This window comes from Mangifera indica, chromosome 2 (genome assembly GCF_011075055.1).
Source record: "Mangifera indica cultivar Alphonso chromosome 2, CATAS_Mindica_2.1, whole genome shotgun sequence".
Taxonomy (NCBI): Eukaryota; Viridiplantae; Streptophyta; class Magnoliopsida; order Sapindales; family Anacardiaceae; genus Mangifera; species Mangifera indica.
This window is the reverse complement of record NC_058138.1, coordinates 8,278,869-8,305,687: the sequence shown is the minus strand read 5'-3', so window position 1 is coordinate 8,305,687 and position 26,819 is coordinate 8,278,869. Positions and strand designations below refer to the sequence as shown.

The following is a 26,819-nucleotide window of genomic DNA, read 5'->3' as shown; positions in this document are numbered from 1 at the left end:
CAATAAAAAAATCACTTAGAAATCTGAAAACTACAAGTTGATATATCCTAAAATGATAAAAATCAAAAAAATGAAACTGAAATTCGAATTCTATACGTTAAAATATGCTAGAATGTCAATAATAAAAAATCACTCGAAAATCTGAAAAGTAAGATTCGATATATCTTAAAATGACAAAAATTGAAAAAACAGAATTGAAATTCGAATTTTATATGTTAAAATGCCCTAGATGTCAACATTTAAAAAATCACTTAGAAATCTGAAAAGTACGAGTTAATATATCCTAAAATGATAAAAATAAAAAAAATGAAACTAAAATTCAAATTCTATACATTGAAATACACTAGAATGTTAACAATTGAAAAATCGCTTGAAAATTTGAAAAGTACGAATCGATATGTCTTAAAATGACAAAAATAAAAAAACGAAACTAAAATTCGAATTTTATATATTGAAATACCCTATAATGTCTACAATGAAAAAATTACTCGAAAATCTGATAAGTATTAGTCGAGATATCCTAAAATAATAAAAATAAAAAAAACAGAACTAAAATTTAAATTCTATACGTTAAAATACGCTAGAATATCAACAATCTAAAAAGTACTAGTTGATATATCTTAAAATGACCAAAAATCAAAAAAAGGGATCTAAATTTCGAAAAGTAAATGTTGAAATAGCTTAGAAACAGAAAAACTGAAATTAGGAAATTACATAAGAGAAAACGCCAGTAGAAAACACAAAAATAATGAAACAGACATGAAATTCAACAATAACACGTCCAAGAATCCTCAACCAGGAAAAAATGACATAAAATTCGAAAATGAATGTTAAATTAGCTTAGTATGACAAAATATGAAAAATTTATATGAAATTTTATAATTACATCTTAAAATGTGCCTACAAAAGCATAAAAATCAAGAAACGAACGTCAAATTTGAAAACAACATATCGAAACCCTAAAATAGGAAAAACGGATATGAAATTTGAAAACTACACGTTGAAAAACCTTAGGTGTGAAAAATATCAATTTATCCCCTAATAAATTTTTAACTCTTAATAGGTCTAATATTGTGCTTTTGCTCCCTTATCAATTTTCTAATCTCTTACAGGCCTTATAGAATAAAAAAAGTCAATTTCCCCTAACCCCCTGGATTCCTTGCCTTTCACGGATCAACCCATGGTTTTGTGTAAAATTTTCCACAGACCCCCATGGATTTCCCCCTCTTTCCGTGGCCCTAATATTTTGAAAAAGCTAAATTCCCCCCCCCCCCCCCCAATCCCATGGGTAATCATTCCTGCCCCTGGGATTCATTATTCCCCTGAACTCGATCTTCGACCAATCTAACCCATTTTTCGATCAAAAATCGTCATTTCAACCTCAAATTTTAACACAAATCACATATACACATCCTATAACACAAAACCCCTCAAGAATTTCAAGCAAAACAACCAAGAATCAAAACTTTTATGCATTATTCAAAATTAAAACCTCAAAATCTCCCTCAAATTTCAATAATCCTAGCAATAAATTGATTCAAACAAGAGTAGGGATGATGTACTAACCTTCTTTGTCATTTTCGATCGTCAGAAAACATGAAAAATCAATGAAAATTTCTACACCCATGGAAGACTCGTGGGAGACTTGTGTTTTCTTTGAATTTCAACAGTGAATCTGCGGGAAATATGGAGAGGGATATGTAAAATTTTTGGTTTATGTATAAGGGCAGTTTGGTCATTTCTTAAAAAATGCATTTTTGCTTAATCCTTACAGTTTTTGACAATTTCACTTAGCCTCCCTTAATTTTAGGCATTTTATTTAATTTTCATAAAAATTTCCTATTAGGGCTCAGTCCCTTTTTTACGCAATGGTGAAACTAGGATTTTTCAAAGGGTCTTTGTATAGGGTTGAATTTGAGTTAAGTTATCTCAAGTTTAAATCCATATTTGGCTAAGAATGAGCCACACGAAAGTTGGAACTCCTACAATTTCAAGTTTCTGCTTAAAGATTCAAAACTTCTAAATGATGGTTCAAATATGTTTTTCTATAAACTTTGAATTAAATATTAGTTGAAGTGTTCTATTAATTTTGTATTATTAACGATTGTGATTTGTTATGCAAGATTTATCATGAAATTTTATAACAACAGTCACCTTTGATTTAATGGATTTATAACATATCTATTCCTCCTGTACAGTTTTTTACGTCTTTCTTTTGTTTGTTTGTCAAAGACACAATAAGGCATCATAATATCATTGTGAAAGTAAATTTAAATGCCAGTTGTTTGTTTGATTCAAGTAATTCGAATCAAACGATTTAAGAGTATATCCTTTGTAATGATTAATGATTAATTGTTTTTGGAAAGGAATGGGTTCTTTTAAAGATAGAATACATCTCTTCACATCACAAGGTTCATACACTTCAATAAAATCCAGAAGTAAAAACATAACCACATATTGAAATTAGTGTGAGGAAAATTTGAAATTTGTTCACAGTGTCTGATGCACAACTTTATTGGATGCTATATATATTTAACTGCAAATGATGAATCCTGAACTTTGACAATCCTTTATGACATTGATCTTCACACCTTACATGATCACACACATGGAAGTACTTGCATTGTTAAAGTGGGAATGACATTAATATATAATCATATAACATTAATTATCAATAATGGAAAAGAAGATGTATAATTTAACCAAACTGACCTTAAAAAGAAGTTGGAATCTCTCCAACAAGCTTGTTTGAAGATAGATCTAAGATTTCAAGTGCAGTCAAGTCTCCCAATGAGAATGGAATATGACCAGTTAGGCTATTATGAGAAAGATTGAGTCATCGAAGTGAACAAAGTTTTCCAATTGAGCTTGAAATTTCTCCATGAAAGCAATTGTTTGAAAAATCAATGCTAGTAGAAGCAGTAAAAATTTTCTCCAGTTGAAATTCAGAAACTTTAACTACCACCTTATCTCTCCCTCTGGCCACTCTCCCTTCCCTCTTCGGTCGTCTTCGATAGAGAAGAAGACGACGAGTCTTCATCATTGGGACGAAGATGATTTCATCTTTGTCTCGACCAGAGAGAAAAGGAAGAACTACCGAAGGGAGAGAAAAGTAGCGAGGGAGAATGGTCGACGGTCAAAGATGGCAAATCGACGTCGAAAAGAAAATGAACAAACCCTAGGGGGTATTTGCAATTTTCAAACTTTGGGTTGAGGGAAATTGTAACTTTTTTAAACCTAGGGAGGAAAAGTGATAAAGCTTTAAATTTTTTAATAAATAACGGTTTCTCCTCTAATTCTAACTAAAATTTTCAATAAAAATTTACTTATAGGTGGGTGTTTTAGTTTTTGAAAGTTGGAGAGTTAGAGTTTAGGATTTCACTATACTTTATATGGAAATAAGTCTTTTAGTCTAGCACTTAACATAAATGGCAAAATCGATCTATCATTGTCAGCATAAAAATTTATCACTTAAACTCCTAAAAAGTATCAAAATTCTAACTAGCTTTAAAATATTATGTTTTGGTTAATTCTTTGAGGGTGTAATTATTACTTTTAAAACTATTGAGAGGCATATTGAAAATTTAAAATTTTCAAAAACACCCTCAAAATTTTTTGAATTTCAAACATCTCCTTGAAAATGTTCTTTAACACCCCAAATATTTTTAAATTTTTTTTGCCCCTCAAACTTTCAAAAAGGGAAAATAGAAAAAATAAGGGGAAAAAAGTAAAAAGAATCTGAAGAAAAAGTGAATATTTGGGGTTTTTTGAAACTTAAAGAGCAGGAATTTGTCATTTCAACAAACTCTAGATGGAATTAGTCTTTTGGCATTATTAAAATTTATATTTTTCAATTTTAATTGTACGAGGTTGTTTATTATCAACTAATTACACATCTAAAAATCTATGTATCTACTATATGGAATGTTATATATAGTATTTATTATTATTGATTTTAAATTTTTTAAATATGATAAATTTTCATTCGAGATAAGGATAAGAGAAGAGATTTTAACTTTTAAAAGGAATTATCTCACATCTATGAAAATGAGATATATTTTGAATATTTAAATATTAAAGATGATTTATTTTTAAACTTATAGTTGTTTTTTTTTTTTTTTAGTAACGAGGAACCCTATCCAAGTTGAAAAGCCCCTTCAAGGTTGAATCAACCACATCGAGCAGTTTTTTATTTTGTTTTGAGAGTCATATACTATAACAAATATCATAAAACGTGACAAAACTTTTCGTCTCATAAAGTCATAAATTCATCCCAAAAAAATCAGTTGTGACAAAAGATTAAATTGTAAAAAAACGTGCGTTATCAAAAAGTAAAACCCATGAAAAATGAAATCATCCCTAATAACCCACCATTAAGGATGAAATGATATTTCATTATAAAATGATACATATTTTGGGACAATTTTTTTTGTGCATAAATAAATTAACTTTCATCCCAAATTACTCTATTTTGTCCTAGAAAACACATATTTAGGGTCAAAATTTTTTGTCTTTGATTGTACAATGAAATGTGGACAATTTTTTTGTCCTTGAATGTATAATGAATTAAAGACAAAATTTTTCATCATTGACTGTGTATTGAATTGGGACAATTTTTTTCATCCTTGAGTGTATAATGAATTTGAGACAAAATTTTGTCTTTGATTGTACATTGAATTGAAAACAAATTTTTTCGTCTTTGAATGTGCAATTAATTAGGAACAAATTTTTTCGTCCTTAATTATTTAATAAATTAGTGACAAAATTTTTCATCTTTAATTGTGTAAAGAGTTGGGAACAATTTTTCTTTTGTCCTTAATTATATGATGAACTAAATTTTTTGTCTTTAATTAAGTAGTGAATTGAGGACAATTTTTATGTCCTTAATTGTGTTATGAACCAAGAACAAAAAATTTCATCTTTGATTATCTGGTAAATCACTGTCAAGAATTTCTGTTCTTGTTTATGTTGTGAATTTGATACGAGAATTTTGATTATAAATTAAAATTAATAATTACATTAATCCTAAAAATTGAACAATTCAATTAAAAAATATTAATCATTTCAAATTATTACTATTACAAATCAACTAATAACATCGTAAATTGTTACTATTACAATTGTATTAAAAAATATTAATTAGTTAATACTAGCAAAATAATATAACTCTCCTTCTGGTCACTCTCTCAATTGAGACGAAGACGACGAGTCTTCATCTATGGGACGAAGATGATTTAATCTTTGTCTCGACCAGAGAGGAAAGAGAGAGCGATCAGAGGGAGAGATAAGAAGGGAGGGAGAATGGCTAATAATCGAAGATGGCAAATCAATGTCGGAGAGAAAAGAAACAAACCCTAGGGGGTATTATCAGTTTTCAAACTTTGGGTTAAAAATCTCTAAAATTTTATTAAAAAACCCTTAGTTACTAAAAAGGCCAAATTTTCTTCAATCTGTCAATCAATTTTTAATCATGTTTGACAATTTAATATTTTATTTTATTTTTATAACTTTGTTAAACTTTTTTAATATTTTAATAATGGAAAAACTCAATATATTTCAAAGAAAAAATGTGGTTAAATGAAAGTGATGAATTCATTTTTATAGGCTCAAATGGAAAGAAAAGAGCTCAACACTATAAGAGAGATATTTTATGAATAAATTAAAGTGAAATTAGATCTCTTATTCTTGTCCAATGCTTTAGTTTTCACACATAGATTGATTGGGGAAAAAACAAAGTATCTCTTTACTTATGGGCTGCACCAATTTGGGTGAAAAATTAGATTAATATTTTTTATTAAATTATGGGTAGAATTAATATATTTTTTTTAAATTTAGGTAGGAAGGCCTAGGTCTGCCTGCCCTGAACTCAATTCTTCGTAGTTAGACTAAATACATAGAACTTGCGGTTGATTATGCACCATCGGCTTTCCAAGTTGCAGAGATTCCTACTAAACCTTCCTCAGCATCCAACTTCCGTAGTCTAAGGGAAAAACTGAACACAGTTCATAAATTGGGTTGATTGTTTATTAATGAGAGCAACAACTAATATTTTTTTCTTGAGATTCGGCAATAATTCAGGTGATCGTTCTTGTGAATTGATGACAACTGAATTAGGGCCCTAATTTCATACATTTTACTTTTATTTATGGCTATTCAAGTGAGTTTTGAATTGCTTCTACAAAAATTACATACCATCACTTTGACTGGATTATATTTTTAAAATATTTTATTATGGTACCATTTTTGAAATGGATTTTACCCTTAACTCTAATTGAGATTTTTAACAGAAATTTAGTTATAGATGATTGTTTGATTTTTTGAAAGTTAAAAGATAAGAATTTGAGATTTCATTATACCTTAAGTGAGAATAAGCCTTTTGTAGCAATATATTAAAAAAACTATAGTATCATGTTCTCTGTTACAGATATTATATGATATTAATCATGAAGTGAGAATTTTTAATATTAAAAATGTTGATATTGTCATTTTGGAGCGTTCATGTGAACATTATGGACAATTTGTGTGTTGGCTCGGACATTTTGTATTATGTTTTTCTTACAACTTGTCCTTCATATATCAAAAAACAAAACAACAAATTAATTATGATTGAATTATGCTTATTCAGAATAAATTTTTCTAACCTCTTTCCATTATACCGTCGCAGGTTTTAATTGCGGCGAGGCAGTAAACTTTGCACTTAAAGACTGGTTTCCATTTGGGAAAGATGCTGGAGATCAGTATGCACGTCTCCACAAGCAGTTGTTTTAGACAGCTGCAGAATCTGCCTCTCATACTTCCGCTAATGCTTGTTTTAGACAGCGTATAAAATCTCTAAACAGCACTCTCATGAACCTATAGAATGTAAAAGTTCCATTGTGTATACACCAAATTCTGAAACATTAATCTGCAGCCTATGCTATCATGACTGCCACTTGGCCTTCGTCCAGTGTCAATGTCAAACCAGATGCATTCTCCATGGTATGTTTCAACATATGCTTGTTCTTTTAGAATCAAAAACAGTGAATTTGTATCCTAACAGTCTTGTCTCTCTTTTTCTTTTTTCTGTGAAGCTTCATTGTTCTAATGGATGTAGCATAACTGTACATCTAAGTCGAGAGGTGCTGAATGTGGAAACTAAAGCTTGTGACCTTCAGATCAAATAAATAATGTCAGAGCATGCACATATAGTTTCTTGCATTGAAGATGGACTTGCTCTAGATAGAGAGGTAAGCAAAATCTTAATTCAATACTAAAGTTTGTCATAAGAACTCTTGGTGGTATACATGTGAAGCCTGTGTTTTGGCTCCTGCAGCATAATAAAATTACATAATTTTGATTTTATACTAAATGTTTCTGATTTTTTTTTTTTTTTTTTGTTGAACTTGAATCCATTACAGTTGAATACCAGATTGGGACAAGCCAGTGCCAGCTCAAGTAGGAACTAAATAAGCCACAGAGTACACAAGACCGAGCTTGGGCATTCCATAGCTCTCCATAAACCATTACAGATATCAATCCAAATTATACCTTCAAAGGGTAAAGATTGTCAGCAATACTTTTACCTATTTTTCAGAATAGAGATAAAAAATCCTTGTTTACTGTCAAAATGCTGAAAAAAATACCAGTTTTTGGTGGCCATGAAGTGTGTTTTCCTTATCAAGTAATGTAATAAACTCAACTGCAACACTCAAAGCATTGATAGAAGCTAGTGAACTGAGGCTGAAGGACAATAGCTTTTCTTCCCCACCAGCCAAATCTAAAATTCCATGAAATACAATAGAGGGCACCCCATTTGATAGACATGTCTGCAAAACAACACCACTAAACATCAATGATTTGCAACAACGATTTTGAAGTTGGTAAGAACTATTTGATATGAAATTGTTATTCGTTTTCTCACCATCACAATGGAAGCACTCTCTTCATCAATAGTTGAGACATTCAACTCTTTGCAAAGAAATTCTCTATATGCTGCATTATCAAGCTATGTATAAGCTGTGGAACCCAGAAGTCCGAAAACAACTTTCGGTCTCTCAGGTAGGCGATATGTGTCATTAATAAATTGTCGTAACTCAAAATCCTACAATAAATCAAAAACTTATATCAGGTGCTTCAACAAAGAAACAACATCAAAGAAATTGATTCATTTTCATTGCAATCTGATGAAATGAAGAGAAATGGCAAACCTGAAGCTGTGTAGAAATATTAAACCACCTTGAATCTACTTGAAGCCAAAAGATATCTTCCATAGTTTTACCAGCAAAGAGCAACTGTGTTAGGATTGGGACACTTGTCCTCAATCCAATGATCAATCTCTATTATAAATATATGTTTGGGTTTCAAAAAGGGGGAGAAGAAAATATATTAGGGTTTTGTATGTAGGCAGCCATCCTTGGTTGATTGTATAAGGTCTCAGGCGCCTCGAACGACCGGAAAATTGGAGGTTTCGAACTCCTTGAATTGTTTGGTTTATCATTGTAATCTTTTTATTAATAAAATAGTTTTAGTTTATTATGTTTTTTGTGTTTTAGTTGAATAAGGGTTGGTTCCTAACAAAATGATATCAGAGTATTCGATCCAGCGGAGAAGACAGAGGATGCTCAGAAAAGTGAAAAGTCGTTGGAAAATATTCACAAGGAGAAATGAGTCGATGGGTACATGCTGGAAAAGTGCCAAAAAAAGAAAAAGAGAAGAAGAAGAAGGAAATGAAAACAGAAGAAGAAGGAGAAGAAAACGGAACACGGGCAAAAGCTTGAAGAAAAAGAAAAAAAATTACAGAAGACAGAAAGGAGAAAATGTAGAGAAGAAAGAAGAAGAGAAAAAGACGAGGAGAGGAAAAAAAAGGAAAAAGATAAGGAGAAAGAAAGAAGAGAAAGGAGAGAGAGAAAAAACAAAAACAGGTGGAGGGCAATGACTGTTGGTTTGTTGGGAAAAGGAGAAAGAGGGTTGTGGTTTGCTGAGAAAAGAAAAAGGAAGGATGAAGGTTGGTTTCTTAAGAAGAGAAAAAGAATAAGTGTGGGGTCATTTGGGAAAAAGTGAGAGATGAAAAGGAACTAGCATAAAGAAGGGGTAGGTAGACGTAGAAAAAATAAATAAATAATAAAATAATAAAAAACTAAAAATTAAAAAAAAAGAAAAAAATAAATATATAAATATTCATTTTGAGGACAAGATAATTTTGAAGAGGAGAAAAATATTAGGATTAGGAAACTTGTCCTCAATCCAATAGTTAATTTCTATTATAAATATATATTTGTGTTCCAAAAAGGGGGAAAAGAAAATATATTAGAGTTTTGTATAGGAGCAACCATTCTTGGCTGATAGTGAAAGGTCTCCAATGTCTCAAACGGTTGAAAAATGAGAGGCCCCAAACTCTTCAAATTGTTTGGTTTATCGTTGTGATCTTTTTATTAATGAAATAGTTTTAGTTTATTATTATGATTATTATTTTGTGTTTTAATTTTGTGTTTTAGTTGAATAAGAGCTGAGTTCTTAACAAATTAGGTCAGCGAAACTCAACCTTTGCCAACAAATTGTCTCCTGTTTCAGGAAAATTGAAGGCTTCAAATTTTAGTTCTGGCAATTTCCCTTTCTTAGACTCGAATTCCTATACAGATTCAAATGCAGAAATTAACAATATGCCACAAACAAATGAAAAATAGACTACAATTGGATAGAAAAAGTAAGTTTAACTGCATGCCTTCCATTTCCAAGGACTTGTGAAGGCAACATATTTCATTACACTAACATCACCAAGGGACAATGAATCATTAGAGCTTCCAGCTGTCCCATAATGAACCGCCTCTTCAATATCAAATACATCAAGTAAAATTTGCACGGCTATACCTGCATTTAGCTAAAAAGTTCTGCAGTTAAAGCTCAAGCAATGGGAGAGAAGTAAAGGGTATCAGAAATTTAGAACAAATAAACACTTAAACAAACATTTCCAATAATAAAAGATGGTTCAAGAGCTCACCGTTTGTTCCCCACTTAAATAAACATTTCCATACTATTTGTTTTTTTTTTTAAACTTAAGGCCTACCCTAAAAATGGCTGATTTTGCCCTTGGCTTTACCCTTTGAAAGTTTTCATATAATAAATATTACATGTAAGAGCTTAAAACTTAACTAAATTTCGTAAGTTTGAGCATTACATATCAATTAATTATGCAACTCACACCAAGATTTAGTAGCACAGTGTCAATTCAAATAGTGTTTGAATAGTACCTATTTGCTGCGTGGATCTAATGCATTCAACATTTCGGAAAGGACATCCATAATGCCACATGCATTATGAATTTCTGTCAAGCTAGTCCAATTCTAGGCAAATTATGACACATGATTACTAATTGTACGACAGAACATAGTAAAGGAAGTAGTAAATGCAACGCAAATATTAAAATTAAAATAAAGCAAATAGCCAATACTCATTCTTATTTTTGCAATACCCAAATCATCAGGTGAAGTTAGTGCTCCAGAACTCAGAGGAAAGACATGACAAAAAATAAAAAAATAATAGAGCCATAAGCAGAGAGGATTGACCACTGAAATGAAATCACAATACCAATGAAACACTACACCACTTAAGCGTGTGTGTGTGTGCGCATAACAAATTTTAATATCATATTCTCACAGGCAGCTTAAAAAAACAGCACAAATATCAAATAAATGGCTATGCTCATGGCATTAAGTACCACTAAATTAACTTCCACTAAAAACCAGCAAAGAGAAGTACCTCAAATTTGGGAACTCAGAATCTGCAGAAGACTCAGCTGCCTCTTGGTGATTGCCACCATTTCAGATATTTTATGGGAGAATCAAATGGAAATTAGCAAAGCCTAAAACAGTAATTAGCACTGCTTATAGCAAAATCAGTAGAGAAATGTACAATGAAATCAATCTATGTAGAAAATGCATGAAAAGATGAATCAAATGACAGTGCCATGTCTCATCACATAGGTTTTTTCTCCACTAATTAATCACTTAAAGAACCATCCACCAGAAATGTACCAACAACTCCTGGTATGCCGCAAAATATTGTGGATATCTTGCCCTTGGTACTCCAAAAGCTTCTTGCCAAGTATCTATTAGAATCAGTATCTTCTCCTTGACATGAAAGTCAGGTTATAATACAGAATCATGAGAACTATGAACAGGCTTCGGCAAAAGGAAATAAGTAAACCACAGAAAGACAACAAAAACTACTCAAGAAACATTCTCACCTTTTTCTTTACTATTTTAACCATCTCATGAAAAACATCTCTATCTGCCACATGCATATGGACAATGTCCCCACAATTCTTTAAAGATTGTTTCCAACAACTACAATGTAGCCACAAGAATAAACTTAGATAAGTTTACCTTGTTAAAAATGAAAAGACATGAGAAGGCAGACAATAACTTTCCGTCAGACATAGCAACTCATTTATACTCTATATCTGGATCAGAAAGGATATTCAAGGATTTAAAATTTTAAGCTGAATGCCCAAGTATGCGTACACAATATGATCATTGATGTCAAATGACATATATAACTTGTGGTTAAGTTCTTCAATCCTTTTATCATATCCCAAACAACTGAAACAATAAAGTGTTCCATATAAGTATTTGTAATGATAAATAAGGAAAAACAACCGATAATGTGTTAGGGTTTCAACAGAGCATCAAATTTACAAGCAAACACTATGAAAACATTTTCAACTTCTTATTTACAAGAACGGCAGCAATGTATTAGGGTTCCGACCGAGTATCAAATTTAATCAATATTGAACTTCACAAACATGTAACAAGCTGAAATTTCTTTAAAAAAAAAAAATCCAAAAAGAATCCACTGGAAAAGAATCGAATGAAGGAGACAAGATTAAGAAATTTACCAGTTTGTGCTTTCAGTCAGACATTGTCTGACATCGTAATAGGTCAGCCTTTCGTCCTCTTGATTCGTCTCTTAGGCTCCGTCGATCGGATTTCTTCTCTCCTCGTCGTTCGTCAATCATTCGTCCTTTCGGTTGTCGTCGCATAGTCTTATGTGTTCCTCTCGGTCGGTCGCCACTCGCTTAGTCATCTCAGCCGTTGCCGGTCACTGATTTTGTAAGATGTCGGGACCAATGCTATGAACGTTGAAAATGATATTTTGTTTTTTAATTTCTTTTTTTTTTAATCCAAAACAATAACTTCACCAAATGATATCATTTTGAAGTATAAACCAATAACAAAGAGAATGAACGGAAACTAAGTCTGAATATAACTCCTAACTTAAAGTTTGTGTATAAAGAAAAATAGTTTGATTCAAGTTTAAATCAAATAAAAATAGTTCAGGTCAAATTTAATTTAAATTTATAACTTGAATTTGTGGTTTTATTATGTAGCTCATTGGAAAAACAATATCGGTTCATCTAACCATGAGTAAAACGATATTAATTTGAGAATTATTTGATATAACATGAATCGACCTATGAACAAAATTTGAACCAAATCGAATCATCTTTAACTCATGAGCTAAATTGAGTTGAACTCTTTTTATTCGAGTTTGATTTGATTTTTAGAAATCAGTTGAAGGTTTGAGCTTGACTCAAAATTGAGTTAAACAAATTCAAACCGAATCGAACTGAATTGACTTATAAAACTGAGCCAATTTGGTTTATAAGTCAATTTGGTAGAAATATGAATTATAAAGCTCAAAGCACTAACTAGGGAACAATAATATGCATAAGAGTTAGTGGAAAACAAGTTATTTAGGTTAAAATAAATCGAATAAATATCTATATCATATCCTTTATGAATACATGCAACTTTTTATTTCATCTTGAAAGATTGAATAACAAGTTCTAAGACTTGTGAGACACTAGAAAATATACCTATGCATGAATAAGCCACTCTAAGTAAGCATATATAATCTTGAAATGGTGATCACATGCACAACAAAACTCTGAATAACAAATATAAAAATTGAAACCTCTTGACCAAACATGAACACTCTTCACATTTTATTGATGTATGGTTCACAAACATCAACAAAATCCTGAAAGTAAAAACATAACCACATATTGAAACTAGTACAAGGAAAATTTGAAATTTGTTTGATGTTATTTATATATATATTTTACTACAATAATGTTGAATCCTGAAATTTGGCAATCCTTTATGACATTGATCTTCACACCTTACATGGTCACTCACAAGCAAGTGCCTGCATTGCAAAAGTGGGAATGACATTAACATATATAACATTAATAATCAATAATGGAAAAGAAGATGCATACTTAAACCAAACTAACCTTATGAAGACACCAACTTTTGCTTAGTCTTCTTATTACATCTTCTAGTCCCTCACATATTTTAGTAGCTCTATTAATCATCCTTAGAAGCCATAGAGGTTTTCCTATTGTGAACACTAGATATCCTATGAATAAGCCAAGGGGTAGTCCACATCCATATCCCATCATAATAACCTTCCATTCACACCATCCTGAATTACTGAGTCTTTCACCATGGAATATTGATGATTTTGGTTGTGCTGCCTCATCAATATTACATTTGTTGGTCAATATAAATCCACATAAGCTTGGGTTTCCAATGTATGAATCATTTTGGAAGGTCTCGAATTGGTTCCCTTGAGGTATAGGTCCCACAAGTTGATTTTGTGATAAGTTCAACTTTGAAAGAAAGGTCAAACTTACCAATTGCATTGGAATCACTCCAACAAGGTTGTTTAAAGATAAATCTAAGGCTTCAAGTGCAGTCAAGTCTCCCAATGATGATGGAATTTGACCAGTTAGGCTATTTTGAGACATATTGAGAAGTCGAAGTGAATGAAGTTTTCCAATTGAGCTTGGAATTTCTCCATGAAAGTAGTTGTTTGAAAAATCAATGGTAGTAAAAGTAGTAAGAATTTTCTCCAGATGGATTCCAAAACCTTTAACTACCATTTCCACGGAATCTTGATAATATGAAACACCCATATAATTCAATTTCTTTTTTTCTTCATCAAGATTCATCATAGCTTTTAGATTCTCAAAAAACCTTGCTGACAAATAGCCATCAAAATTGTTGTGTGAGAGATCTAAAATTCTCAGCATTGGGAAACTACCATTAAATTCAGAAGAACCCCAAATAGAACCGTAAAAGCTGTTGAAATGAAGAACAAGAACCTGTAATTTGGAAAGATCTCCCAACCAATAAGGGAAGCTATCATTTATGTTGTTGTTTCCAAGATCTAAAACTTCAAGCCTCATACAATTAACCAAACTTTGCGGGATTGGCCCTTCAAGTCGATTACCGTTGAAGTTAAGTGTCCTCAAACAATTGCCTGGTGCAAATGTTTTAGGAATGTTGCCATGCAGTTTATTTTTTCGTACATCCAAGACTTGAAGATTATTGGAGTTGACCATGCATTCAAGAATTGTACCATTCAAGTTATTATTTGAAAGATCTATAACTTGTAATCTACTCATATTGCACAAGTGAGGGATCTCTCCCGTCAAATTGTTATTTGACAGTGAAAGAATTCTTAACTCAGGTAGTGCAATTGGAAATGGTGCTTGAATGAAGTTGGATTGAAGGTCTAGAAGTTGAAGTTTTTTCCATGGAAGGTGTTCTATGGTTGTAAGAAAGTTGTAGGAAAGATTTAAGTAGGACAAACTTTCCTTTCCAATGTTCCACATCCACTTAGGAATTCGCCCGTGGATTCTATTTTCAGAAAGGTCCAAGTAAGTCAGTTGGTTTGAGTTCCTTAAAATCTCTGGGAATTCACTCAAGTTATAAGCGGATAATCCCAAACTGGTGAGTTGCGGAAAGGAAGAATTTCCTTTGAATGGGGTGCTCAAAGATAGACTGACATGAGAAAAGTCAAGCCATTTGAGTTTGTTAAGCTTTGAAAACAAGTAGAGATCAGTGGCACTTGAATTGTTTAAATAAAGAAAGAGAGTAGTTAAATTAACAAGTTCAAATATTGAACTTGGAATTGATCCGTGCAATCGATTACCATCTAAATAGAGAATTTCCAATGATTTACTATGAAATTCATTTATAGTGCCTGTTAATTGGTTAAAACCCAAGTCTACATATCGTAACGAAGGTTGAGTGAATAACCAAGATGGCAGAGACCCATTGAAAGAGTTATAATATAAAGAAATATGAACTAAATTTGGAAGGTTTCCAAGTGAAATAGGTACTAACCCAGAAAGACTGCAGTTTGAGGCAGCAAAATGTGTCAAGTACTTGAGATTTTCAAGAGGACTAAACTCTCCTGAAAAGGTCGTGGAAGACACATACAAAAACTTGAGGGGGCTACTCCAGTTAGCCTTTGGGAAAACAACTGTCAAATCATGATTATATGATAAATAGAGGGCTTTTAAACTTGGTAGGTGGAAGATGTTGTTTGGAAAGTTTCCTTGCAAATCACAATAATGAAGACTCAAAAAAGATAAAGAAGAAGATAAATTCATGAAGGAACTTGGTACAATGGTAGACATGTTCACATAATCAAGATGAAGTTCCGTTAATTTGGTCAGATTTTGAGCTAACCCCTCTAAAGTATTTGTTTCAATTGAAAGTTTATGAAAGTACTTTTGAGAAACATCAAGCACAGTCAATTTAGACAAGTGGGCAATTTGAGAAGGAATTTGACCAGAAAAGTTTGAGCGTGAGAGATTAAGATACGTAAACTAGACAAACGATGAAAATCAGAAGAAATATGAGAAAGATTGAAATCATTAAAAGCTAAGTTTAGCCTTTGCAAATGATTCAAAAGGAAAAGACTAGTGTTTGAAGGAATACTTCCATGAAGCCAAGCACAACTAAGGTCGAGATCAATCACATGGCCTGTTAAAGAATCACATGTGACACCATCCCATAAGCAGCAATCCTTATCCTCTTTCCAAGACATCATTTTTGGATAAGAGACAGGATATGGTTGGAAAAGATCACAATAAAAGGAAGAAGTATTAATGAAGGAAAAGTGTTGTTTAAATTGAAGCAATGCATAACTTTGGCCATGAGAGCAGAGTGTTGCAGAACTTTGAGAACATAAAAATAATGACTGAATGCATAGAATTTGATAAGCCCACATTAGACAACCCATTTTTCTTGAATGATGAAACCACAAGAACATACAGGCCTTTAAATAGAAAAAAGTGAAGAGTCAATATTGTCATCGTTATGCTCTTATGATGTCATGAATTCTTTTCTATTATTTAATTACTAATAAGAAATTGTTATTAAAGAGCTTCTTGCGGTGTTAATTAAATAACTTTCTTTTAAAAATTCAGTGTAGAGGCAATATTTATTTTAGCTCAAATTATATTACACATTCTTAGTTTCAGATATTTTTGTTGACTGGCAATTATTCAAAGTCCAAGTATTATTTTCCAAGTGGAGCATGCCAATGTGATTAACATGTGGAATATTCACACACTGAGAAACACATTAGAAGACTTTTGCCATAACTTACATAGTGGGTATCGATTAGTCTTGGTCTATTAACTATAAAACAACAATATCTTCATTATTGATTTGATGATGTTACCATCATGCATGCCGTCAGAAATGGGCAAGAAGACTTCTCCAATTGCTTTCTGTATACATTTTTTCTCTTACATTCTTGTGCAAATGCAAATAGAGTTACATGTTAAAGGGAAAATACCAATTACATCCTTATTATTTAGGAAACTGCTTTTGTGACATGTTTTACTGTATTTTCCAGTTCGCATAATTTCTGCCAAAGAAACATTCATTCAAAGAAGCCTATCACTACAACAAATTTCAAAAACACCTCCAAACTTTTTTGAATTTCTAAAATATCCTCAAAAATTTTCTTTAACAACCCAAATATTTTTAAAAAGTTTATTTACTCAAATTTTTGAGTGTCAAAGTTCAGAATTTTCACTCAACCAAGAACTCAAACACTCTAAAAAGAAAAATTAAGCAATGGTGATTATTATGGTTAAAGTTGGAAAAGACATTGTTGAAGAAGGATTATAGAGTAGTTTTTAAATCCATTTCAAGTTGAATATTTTTTTGTGTAAACAATTAATATATGTAGTTTGATTTTGCCAATTTTTATAATTTTATGAGTTGTATAAATTTGATTAAATCTTCTATAAGTTTGAACTATCAAATTTGGAAATAGTTGGCAGAGTTTATGATATGTGAAAAAAATTGATTTTAAACAAATTTTTAAATCCATTTGAAGCTGAATACTGTTTTAGTCTGTGGACAAAATTGATTTTAGAGAAGTTTTTTAAATCTGTTTTAAGTTGAATAGGTTTAGTAAACCATTAATATGTTCAACTCGGCCAAACTTCATAATATGCCAATTTGTATAAAAATTTATAAAATTTATGGAGAGATTGTACAACTACAATGTAAACAAGTGTTAGATCATAAGTTATAAGATATATTCATAAATTTAAAACCAAAAATGTACTTTTTTTAAACGTTGATTTATAAACTATTGTTAGTGGTAACCAAAAGAGAAATGTTTGCAAAACATTTTAAAAGAAATAAAAACTTATTTTCCAAAGAAATATAAGTTTTCACTCATTGTTTGTAGTTTTTGAATATCTGAACTGCATCATAAAATTTTAAGTTTAGTCTAACTGAATTATTGACTTTGTTATGCAATGTGCACATTTTTTAAATATACTTGGGTCATCAAAAGTATAAGTGATATATAAGTCTGAAATCATGATCAAATCATTATTAGTACATGGCGCATATGATCTAAAATCCCGATTGGGTCACTAAAAACACAAGTGATACTATGCAAGATGAGTTATATAGGATATATTTTTGCTCAAGATTGATCTATGAAAAGTTGTGAAATACTTTTGGAATTTATACTTTGTTTTATATGCTTAAATATCTCCTTTCGTCTAATTTCTTTATTAGTTTTCAAATTAAATGTTTCTTTTTACATGCATATGTCATTGTTTACTTTTACTTACAGAGTGATCTTTGGTAGATTAAAATTACATAGAAAGTGAGTGATTGTATTGCTTTAACGAATAAAAAATAAGAGAGGTCAACTGAAGAGACTCAATAAAGATTTAATCCACGTTTGATTGTGTATTTTCTTAAATGGCATTTTTATTATTATTTTGTATTGAAAGTTAAAATTTTTGTATACATAATCATATTTATTTATTTAAGTAATTTCTCAATCCTATTATACACTTGTTATAGATTGGTTTTGAGGTATTATATGTTTTTTTCAAGTCTTGTTATATGTTGTGTTTAATGGTAATCTTATGTTCGCAGATAATATATAAACACGATGTTATTTGTTTGCTGTTATATATGTTCTATTGAGCAATGCTATAATGCCCACTTCGCTCTGTTGCAATACAAGATATAGCAGTTGAGCAGTTATCAATGCCCATGAATATCACCGAAACATCAAATGCACCAAATATATCGACCAAGCTTTGCTGGGTATCTCTGCCAGATTAAAATGACAATGAAGAAATAGAACTTGGAACGAATAGCAGCATTAGCTGACAAGCTTTTTGCATAGTTTTCTTGATTAGAGGAAGCAAAAAGTGTTCTTATGAGAGCTCACCTTTTGCCACCGAGGAGCAAGAAATTCATTTACAGAAAGGTCAATCTCTTCATATGAAAGAGGGGAAAACCAAAAGCCCCACTTCAACCATCCAGGCATAGAGGCTGCAATGAATAACACAACACAAGTTTATCCTTTTGGGTGAAAATTTTAAAAACAAATTGGAGGAGATCCAAATAGCCTTACGATGTGTGATCACGAAACCACCAAAAATAAGGACTACTAATACTGCAAAAGCACTGGCTGTGATGGAAGCACCCAGAGTCTGGCATACTGATGCCAACAACCGAAACATGAATATAAAGGCAAGGTGCACAGAAAAAAGTAGAATGAGCTGATGGAACAACCTAAATCATGGCAATCAATTAAATATCAGAACCTCAACCACCAGAAAATGAGAAACTTTGTGCAGCAGCTACTTTTAAATGATCTGCAAAGTAAATTTAAGCATATTGTTGAGGAATTCGTATCTGAGTACATAATCATTTTCTTTTACTTTGCTACACAAGATTAACAAAGCTAATCCTAGGAATTTAGTATGCTGTCACTTTGGAGATTGCTTGATGTTAAGCTTTAGATATAAGGGCACTGATTGATGATCGATAGATGATATAACACAATGAATCGATAAATAAGATATAAAAAGGATACAATGCACTAGTAAACACACCCATTGCAATTGAAACTCACCTCTTGGCCTCAGGACTGTACCCAATGACATAGTAAGTAAAGCATGTCCATGTCACAGACTCAATAACTGAAAGAGGAATTTTCAAAATAGCGGCTGGAATTGCATATGCCCAAGCAGGGTAAAAGCACAACTCTTTCTATTTAAAGAGACAATTCTGTAACACCATCAACAAGAAGTATCATGAGTCCAAAGAACAGGGCACCCATGTAGTAAGTTGCATGAAGAACATCAATGTCCATCTGAGTCCGCAAAAAGACAGTCATCGTGATGGTTGCGACAATAACAATCTGTAACTAGAAATTCCTTTACAAGTTTCAGATTATCCATGCTTTTGCACATGTAATTACAAAAATATAACATAATTGAAAATTAATAATTATAATAATACCTGGGTTGTTTTGAACACAGATAAAAGAATTTCTCTTCAAGAGAAGATATTCCCTTGACATGCAAGCTCTAAGGAGTTGCCACTTAGAAAGAGAATGCACATTGAAGGAAAGAGCATCCTTGTGGCTTTTGGATCTATCATATGGAACAGAGAGATCCTCATCAAGCTTTTTTTGCCAAGAGGAGATTCTTGAATTTTTGACAGAACATATCTACTGAAACATAATTGTAAGGAGCTTCAGTGTGGTACCAGTATTGCACTTGGTCTTTTCAAGATATCACCTGCCGAAAAATGAATAAAAAATAAAAGTTGAAGTACTAATATTTAAGCACGAAAAATAAATTATTATAGGCTCTAATTCACTAACCCCCTAAAGAAAGTCAGCTACACCTTTTCTTTGAGGACACATGAATCCACAGTTACTTGAAAAATTCTACAATTTGATCGCGTGGTCCTTGATACACAACCTTTCCTTCTGCCATGAAAATGATTTCATCCATGATATGCACCATAAAAGTTCAAACGTTTCTGGAGCTGGCTGAGGAAGTGAAATCAATATGGTAGCATCCATGATATGCACCAGCTGCTGCAGACAAGCAACAATCTGATATGCAGCTGAACTGTCTAAACCATTCCATATTTCATCGATAAATAAGGCTTTTGTGGGACCAACAACCATCTCTCTTGCATATTTTAATGAAAAATTAATCCTATAAGATTTATGATAGAATGCATCTAATCCTTAGAATAATCTATTCCATAAACATTACAACCAAGTGGAGCAGATGCATTTTTGAAAAAATTACCTTTAGTCAGTCTCCTTTTTTGACCTCCAGAGATGCCTCTTCTCATCTCATCTGCCACCATTGTGTCAGCACAGATATCAAGTCCAAGGACCTGGGAAGTCACCAAGACAGTAAACATTTGAACTTAAAGCATTTGAAATATACAAATTAACCGAAAATATATATGGTTACAGCTTCAACAAAGAGAAATACCTTTAACACATGATCTGTTTTAAGGGTTGTTTTTTGTCCTTTGGCAGAAATTGCCTGTTATAACAACCTTTGTCATGAACATTTCATACAAGTACCAATGACATACAGAACAAAACATCAGATTTAAACTAGAAAAATATGCTGAACATACCTTCATGCAAATATCTATATCTGGATCTGGTACAACTCCTCGCTCCTCTCTTGTATTGACCTCCAACATCATATCTGCACAGGCAGGGAAAAAAAAAGTACTGTAACTATCAACTACTTGTAGGAATTGATAAGGTAGCTATGACTAATACATCATTGAATTAAATTTAAGTAAGCCTACTTCCTCAGTTTCCAACATCAAGACATTGGGCAGAAAATCAAGTGTTTCCCTCACGGTCATTTCTGCTATATGCAGAGCTTCTTGGCTTATATAAGCTGACGTTTTCTGGGGAACAAACTCGTCCAACCAGTAACCATTATAAGAAACTTCTGTCACCTTTGAAGAAAACAGAACCAAAACTGAGTACATTGGGACATCAAACTTAGATAGCACACAATAGAGAAGAAAATTAGGTGAAGATATTATTTATTTACTTTCATCTTGTATCAAGCTAAAAGCCTAAAATTAATTGAACATATGGCTACAAATAGACTTGATCCTTTTTGAAAATGTAACAAGGTAATCTTAAAAATTGGGCTAGATTCTATCTGATATGAGGAAGGGTTACCTTTGGTTTTGTGCAGCAGTATACAACTGTGCAGTACAAGAGTGAGATATAATCAAATACTAAAATTAGGAAACCTATCAAAGATGTGCAGTTGTGATGCTTCAAGCTTTCCTTTCATGATTCTATCAAGTTTAAGCAAATTGGATATTTAGTTATAGATTCATGCATATGACTGACAGTCAAGATGGTAACATTCCAAATGAAATTCTGAAACCTTTAGATATTTGTCAAGAGTTCCAGAGAGAGCCTTTAAAAGGGTGGTCTTCCCGCAACCTGGGGGCCCAAGCAGAAGAGTCATCCAGCAATAATTCAAGCATATTTAAGTACACATTTGGTTTCATATCCACTGCGGCCTTTCAAATTTTCCTTTAAAAAAAATCTACCAGAAAAGAGGTTTTCCTCAACACCTTCTGAAGCCAAACAAAATTCAGTCTGTTCTCTGATAGAGCATCTCAAAGTGGATCCTTTCCTAGTCATCTATCAATTTAACTAGAAAAGTCATGTGCAACAACAAATTGTTAAATTTTCATTTAAGGACTGGCTGACTAGAATCCTCCACATGATTTCACAAGTTGCCAAGCAACTTAAATGTAAGAGATTTTAGTTAAACCATGCTAAGTGCCCAGCTCACATCACATAAATAGGGCGATGGAAATACTGCATGACAGTGTGATTCACACATACTGGCTCTGATAAAAGGAAAATCCTTATGAAACTTTTTGAAGGTTACCTATGCTTAAATATATGAATTATTCATTAGAAAATAAGTTAGATTCTTACAAACAAGTTCTATAACAAAAGGTCTTCAGAAGTCAAGAAGCACAAGTTAGAATTAGAAAGGTCGATTTATCCTTTAAAGGTAAGTAACAGCAATCAATCAGAAGTGCACAATGACAATTCAACTATATAATGGCTAATCAGTATGGTTGACCCAGAGGGGATTATGTCAATTCATTAATGAAGTTAATTTTACAAACTTTTCATATTACCTTTTAGGCTTAACAATGCCACTTATATCATTAATGATGGTTATCCTAACTTGATTTGACTTTGAACCTATAAGCTTCGGGACGACCTGCAATACAAGGTTCAGTTTCAATAAAATCATTCAAAACTGCAAGTAAGTTGCACCTTAAAGAACTGTCAACAATAAGGACTAATTAAAGCTCTCTGTTTTAAATTTACACATCAATTACAGCCAGATAAGCATTGTTATGGATTCAATTTACGACTCCAAATAAAATGAAGATGCTTACCAAAAGCAAATATTTAATAGAATTCAAGAGAGTCGGAATGGGCTTTGCATGAACAATCTCACAATCAGCTGCCACATTCAGATTCTTATATCTCACCTCTATAGTTGGCAACTCCAAACCAACTCTACAAATTTAAAACAAGACAAACCAGTAATTGTTAAACGCATGACAGACAACTACTGCATTCAAGTCCATTCAAACTTAGAAAAAGAAAATATATGAAATTATTGATCTTAACATTGAAATATAAAGTAGAACCAATATGAACAAAGCAGATTAACACTAGCTTTATAAGTACTTTAATTAATTAGCCTCATTTTAAGTTAATTACATTTACTCAATTAGATGTTGAGTTTATATATGAAAAGGCAATTCAATTATTCGACATATAAAAAACTGAGCTTCCAGTAAGAATATAATTAAAGTTAAAAACTTTCCAGCAAGCCAAACTAATTAAAACATAAGCATTTCAATTAACTTTTAAATACTTCAACCAAGTAGATTTCTTCCAAAAGTGAACTACATTTGTTCAACATTTAGTTAATTTTTAGTAAGACCACAATAATAATTTGAGCCTTCAGTAAGCATAATAAGTAAAGTTACAAACCTGCTGAGAACCCAGAATAGTTATAACAGAAGTACTTCAATTAAATAGATTCCTTTCAAGAGCTAAAACCTCATAAGACCACCATAAAAAACCAATATTTCAACAAGCACGTTAACAAAGACACAAACGTGGCAACAACCCAGATCACAAGACTGCAAACTGAGAACATACACAAACACTTACAGCTCAATTCTTTCTCTGATCTTCCTCAACAACTTCAAATTATCATGCCTAATATGCTTAATAAGCTTCTCGATAAATGCACGCCTCTCAGCCGGACCAAAAATAGTAATATTAATCACCCTCTTCCCCTCACCATCCACAACCTTCCCTTCTCCCTCCATATCGAACAAAGACCCTTGAGCCGGTCAAAAGTCTGTTAATCTCTCAATGGCAGCCCATTGCCGAGAAATTTCAACGTCAGAAACGAGCTCCTCATCGTCATCCTTCCCGGCACCTCTTTGACTTGAAGACGTCTTATGCCTCAGAGAAGACTTTAAGCTTCTTCCGAGCTCAGTCAGGCCGATTCGCACTAACTCTATGTCGTCTGTTCCGACGAACTGCGCCATTTTTTAGGCTTTTTTGCGATAGTGAAGCTGTGAAAGGTTGGTGGTTTGGAACTTTATCCTCTGGCTTCTATTCTTTCAATTATTTGTAGTGATTACGGTAGTGGATAAGGAAAGGATAGAAACGTTTTTTTTTTCCCTTCTAACTTTTTCTAATCTATTTTGGCTTTCCAAATGACGAGTGGCTGGGATGAATTACAAATTATATCACTCAATAGTAAAAAAAATAGTAGAATTATTTTTAAATAATTGGACAAAATATAATATTTTAAAGTTTATTAGAATTTATAAATTTTTTAGGGTTTTAATAATAAATTTTTAAACCAATAAGATATAATAATAATTTTATATCTATAGGAAGTGTTAATGGTGGATTTGTAATTTCAATAAAAGAGAAAATTAGTTTTTTCTGAAAAAATCAAACATAATTTATTAACATAATTTGGACTATGGGAGAAATTTTGGTTTTTTAAAACTTGATGGATGGAAAATAGCGATTTCATCAATCCTTGAGTGGGACATACTGATTTGGCCATAAATTTATTAACGGTGAACCGACCACCATGTGAAAGAAAATGAAAGAAGATAGCACTTAATTCCGGATAAGTGCTTTCCAGGTAGAGCCATCCAGTAATAATTCAAGCACATTTTTATTTTAGTAAACCTTTCATATGATAATCTAAAAACTTTCTAAAATTTTCTCAGTAGGAACATCGATCGAAGTTCGCCATCTCCGTCATGTTGGCTTTCCCTGTCGACTTGTTCCCACTCTCTGACGACGAATATTTCCTCTGACGAAGACAATTTCATCTTCGTTGGAGTGTCTTTATCTCGAACGAAGACAAAATTATCTTTGTTTGAGATGAAGATGGCCTCAAACAGAGACGTCATCTTAGTTAGAGTGTCTTCATCTTAGATGAAGATGTCGTCTTCGTCTAAAGTCTCAAATGAAGATGATGTCTTTGTTTCAGACAAAAATGAAATTATCTTCTTCTGAGACGAAAAACTCTTATGAAGACGATTTCACCTTTGTCGAAGTTAATGGCTTTAATTAGTGGGTGGGAACAAATCGGCATGGAGAGATAACCTAAGTGGGAGGACAAACGTGGGTGATGGTTTCAAAACCCTAGGGATGAAATTTCTACTTTTCAAACTCTGAGTGGAAGAAAACGGTTAGATTTGCAAATTGAGAGGGGGGTGAATGTGACAAAACTTTAGTTTTTAAAATTATTTTATTAAATAATAATTTTACCTTTAACTTTAACTGAGAATTTTAACAAAATTTTGTTTATGAATAGATGTTTGAGTTTTTGAAAATTAAAAAGGGTCACTTTAAGATGTCACATTACCGTGAGTGGGATCAAGTCATTTGGCCATTAAAAAAAAACATCTCTCACTTAAAAGAACATAATTTACTAATTGACATTTTTTTCATGTCATCTTTTTAAATGAAACAATAAGTTAGATTAAATAAATTATTATAATAAATTTGAATTTTGAATAAACTAATAAAATTTATTATAAGAGATATTGAAATTTTTTCTAAAAAATCAACCTTATATACAAAATTATCACACACATAAACACTTGAACATTTTTATCACAAATTGAACAGTTGTTGTTGGTATGTAATGTTTACGTGTGAACTTTGACCTTGTTACTATTCAATTACACAAAAACTTCTGTATTTCTGTTATATCCTATGAGCATCTTTCTTTTATCCATGCAAAAATATTAATAATGAACTCAAATTCTAGATTGTTGATTGTTAATTGTTGGATTTTTTTTAGTTAGATTTAAGGTTTGCTGAGTGATAATAAAAAGTTTTTAGTTGAAAACTCAAATTCTAAATTGTATATCTATGAAAGAACAGGTTGGTGATTTTGCCAACCTTACTTTTACCCAAAGTTGAAGATAAGGGTAATTTAGATATTATACTATTTTTGTGATATAAATATTTAATATTCGAAAAGTGTAATAGATTTGTATAAACGAACTCATTTAAGGATAAAAATTTCAATATCTCTTTTAACAATCATCTTTCATAATAAATTTGAATTTTGAATATAACTAATAAAATTATAACCATCATCTTTCATCTCTTAAAAAATGAATATTCTTTTAGAGAAAGGGGAGAAGTAGCATTAATTATAAGAACAGACACTATACTTATGATTTGATAATTTTTATCATAAATTAGGTAATAAGTCTTTCATAAATTCCAGCAATTTTCTTGAAGACTTTTATCGTTCTTTGGATACTTTATTGTAAATTCCATATACATACTTATCTACACAATTTCATCGTAAGTTAGGTGATAAAATTTTCTTGTACATTCGATACACATACTCTATTTATAGGTTATAACACGTTAAAAAATTATCTTGTGTCTAACTCTTTTTCTACATTTATTTTACATTATTGTAGTAGATATCAAGATTCAATATCAAATCTTTAGTACTGCTATCATAACTTACTTTGTGCAAAAAATTTATATACGTCTTTGGTAGATGAATCAAAATGCTTACTTTTTGTTTTATTTTTAAATATCTAAAAATATGTTAGATATACTATTTAAAAGTCTAATTATGAATCCGAAAACAAAGAAAATGATGTTTTAGCTAATTGATTTTTCACCAATTTTTAGAAATGAATAAATTGACAAATATACAATCTGTATGATATGTGTTTACATCTCTATGTGGGGATACTGGCTAGCCTACAGTTTGTATTATACAGTTATGTTTCTATTGTGTTAATTTGAGTTTTGAGTTAAAAGAATCATATTCTTAATTTTATCTTAATTAAAATCGTATTGAAATATTTTAACCTTAATCTAACCTAAATCTAATTTAGATTGATTGGATATAACCAAGATTGACCCAAAATTATTTACTATTTTCATCTTCTCAAATGTTTTTAGCATTTTAATTCTTTATTTGATTATCCTAACCTATTATTTACAAAATATATAACATAATATTTTTTTTTATGAATGATCTAAAAAATTACATAATAAAATCTTTCAAATACATCAAT

The 26,819-nt window shown here is 31.5% G+C and overlaps 1 protein-coding gene, 2 long non-coding RNA genes and 2 pseudogenes across 8 annotated transcripts; all 5 read right to left on the bottom strand.

The window, feature by feature from the left end:
• Nucleotides 1-7,541: 7,541 nt before the first annotated feature.
• Nucleotides 7,542-8,743, bottom strand: LOC123209105. The gene is made up of 3 exons (XR_006500943.1): nt 8,187-8,743; nt 7,901-8,080; nt 7,542-7,805 (listed from the first exon to the last, which is right to left on the bottom strand). It is a non-coding gene; the product is annotated as an uncharacterized LOC123209105 (long non-coding RNA).
• Nucleotides 8,744-9,505: 762 nt separating this feature from the next.
• Nucleotides 9,506-12,223, bottom strand: LOC123209104. 6 transcript variants are annotated; one of them, XR_006500938.1, is made up of 4 exons: nt 11,873-12,223; nt 10,735-11,321; nt 10,227-10,319; nt 9,506-9,856 (listed from the first exon to the last, which is right to left on the bottom strand). It is a non-coding gene; the product is annotated as an uncharacterized LOC123209104 (long non-coding RNA). The 6 variants fall into 6 exon arrangements; XR_006500939.1 differs by having other exon boundaries at nt 9,506-9,846; XR_006500942.1 differs by lacking the exon at nt 10,227-10,319 and having other exon boundaries at nt 10,735-10,837; nt 11,010-11,321.
• Nucleotides 12,224-13,167: 944 nt separating this feature from the next.
• Nucleotides 13,168-19,276, bottom strand: LOC123208518 (receptor like protein 22-like). Its single transcript, XM_044626052.1, has 5 exons — nt 19,246-19,276; nt 18,742-18,828; nt 18,556-18,659; nt 13,274-15,661; nt 13,168-13,185 (listed from the first exon to the last, which is right to left on the bottom strand). The coding sequence occupies exons 1-5, from the start codon at nt 19,274-19,276 to the stop codon at nt 13,168-13,170; spliced, it is 2,628 nt and encodes an 875-aa protein (XP_044481987.1).
• LOC123209096 lies at nt 18,259-23,890 on the bottom strand (annotated as a pseudogene).
• Nucleotides 19,052-26,819, bottom strand: part of LOC123209092 — an 81,885-nt pseudogene continuing 74,117 nt past the window's right edge.

Excerpts from the sequence above, each read along its gene's own strand:
- LOC123208518 (XM_044626052.1), bottom strand. The coding sequence starts at position 19,276 with ATGTCATTGGGTACAGTCCTGAGGCCAAGAG. Across the intron at positions 18,660-18,741 it reads TGGTTTCGTGATCACACATC|CCTCTATGCCTGGATGGTTG; the intron begins GTAAGGCTATTT and ends TATTCATTGCAG. Across the intron at positions 15,662-18,555 it reads TTGCTCCTCGGTGGCAAAAG|TTTACGTATCTTAATCTCTC; the intron begins GTGAGCTCTCAT and ends TCGTTTGTCTAG.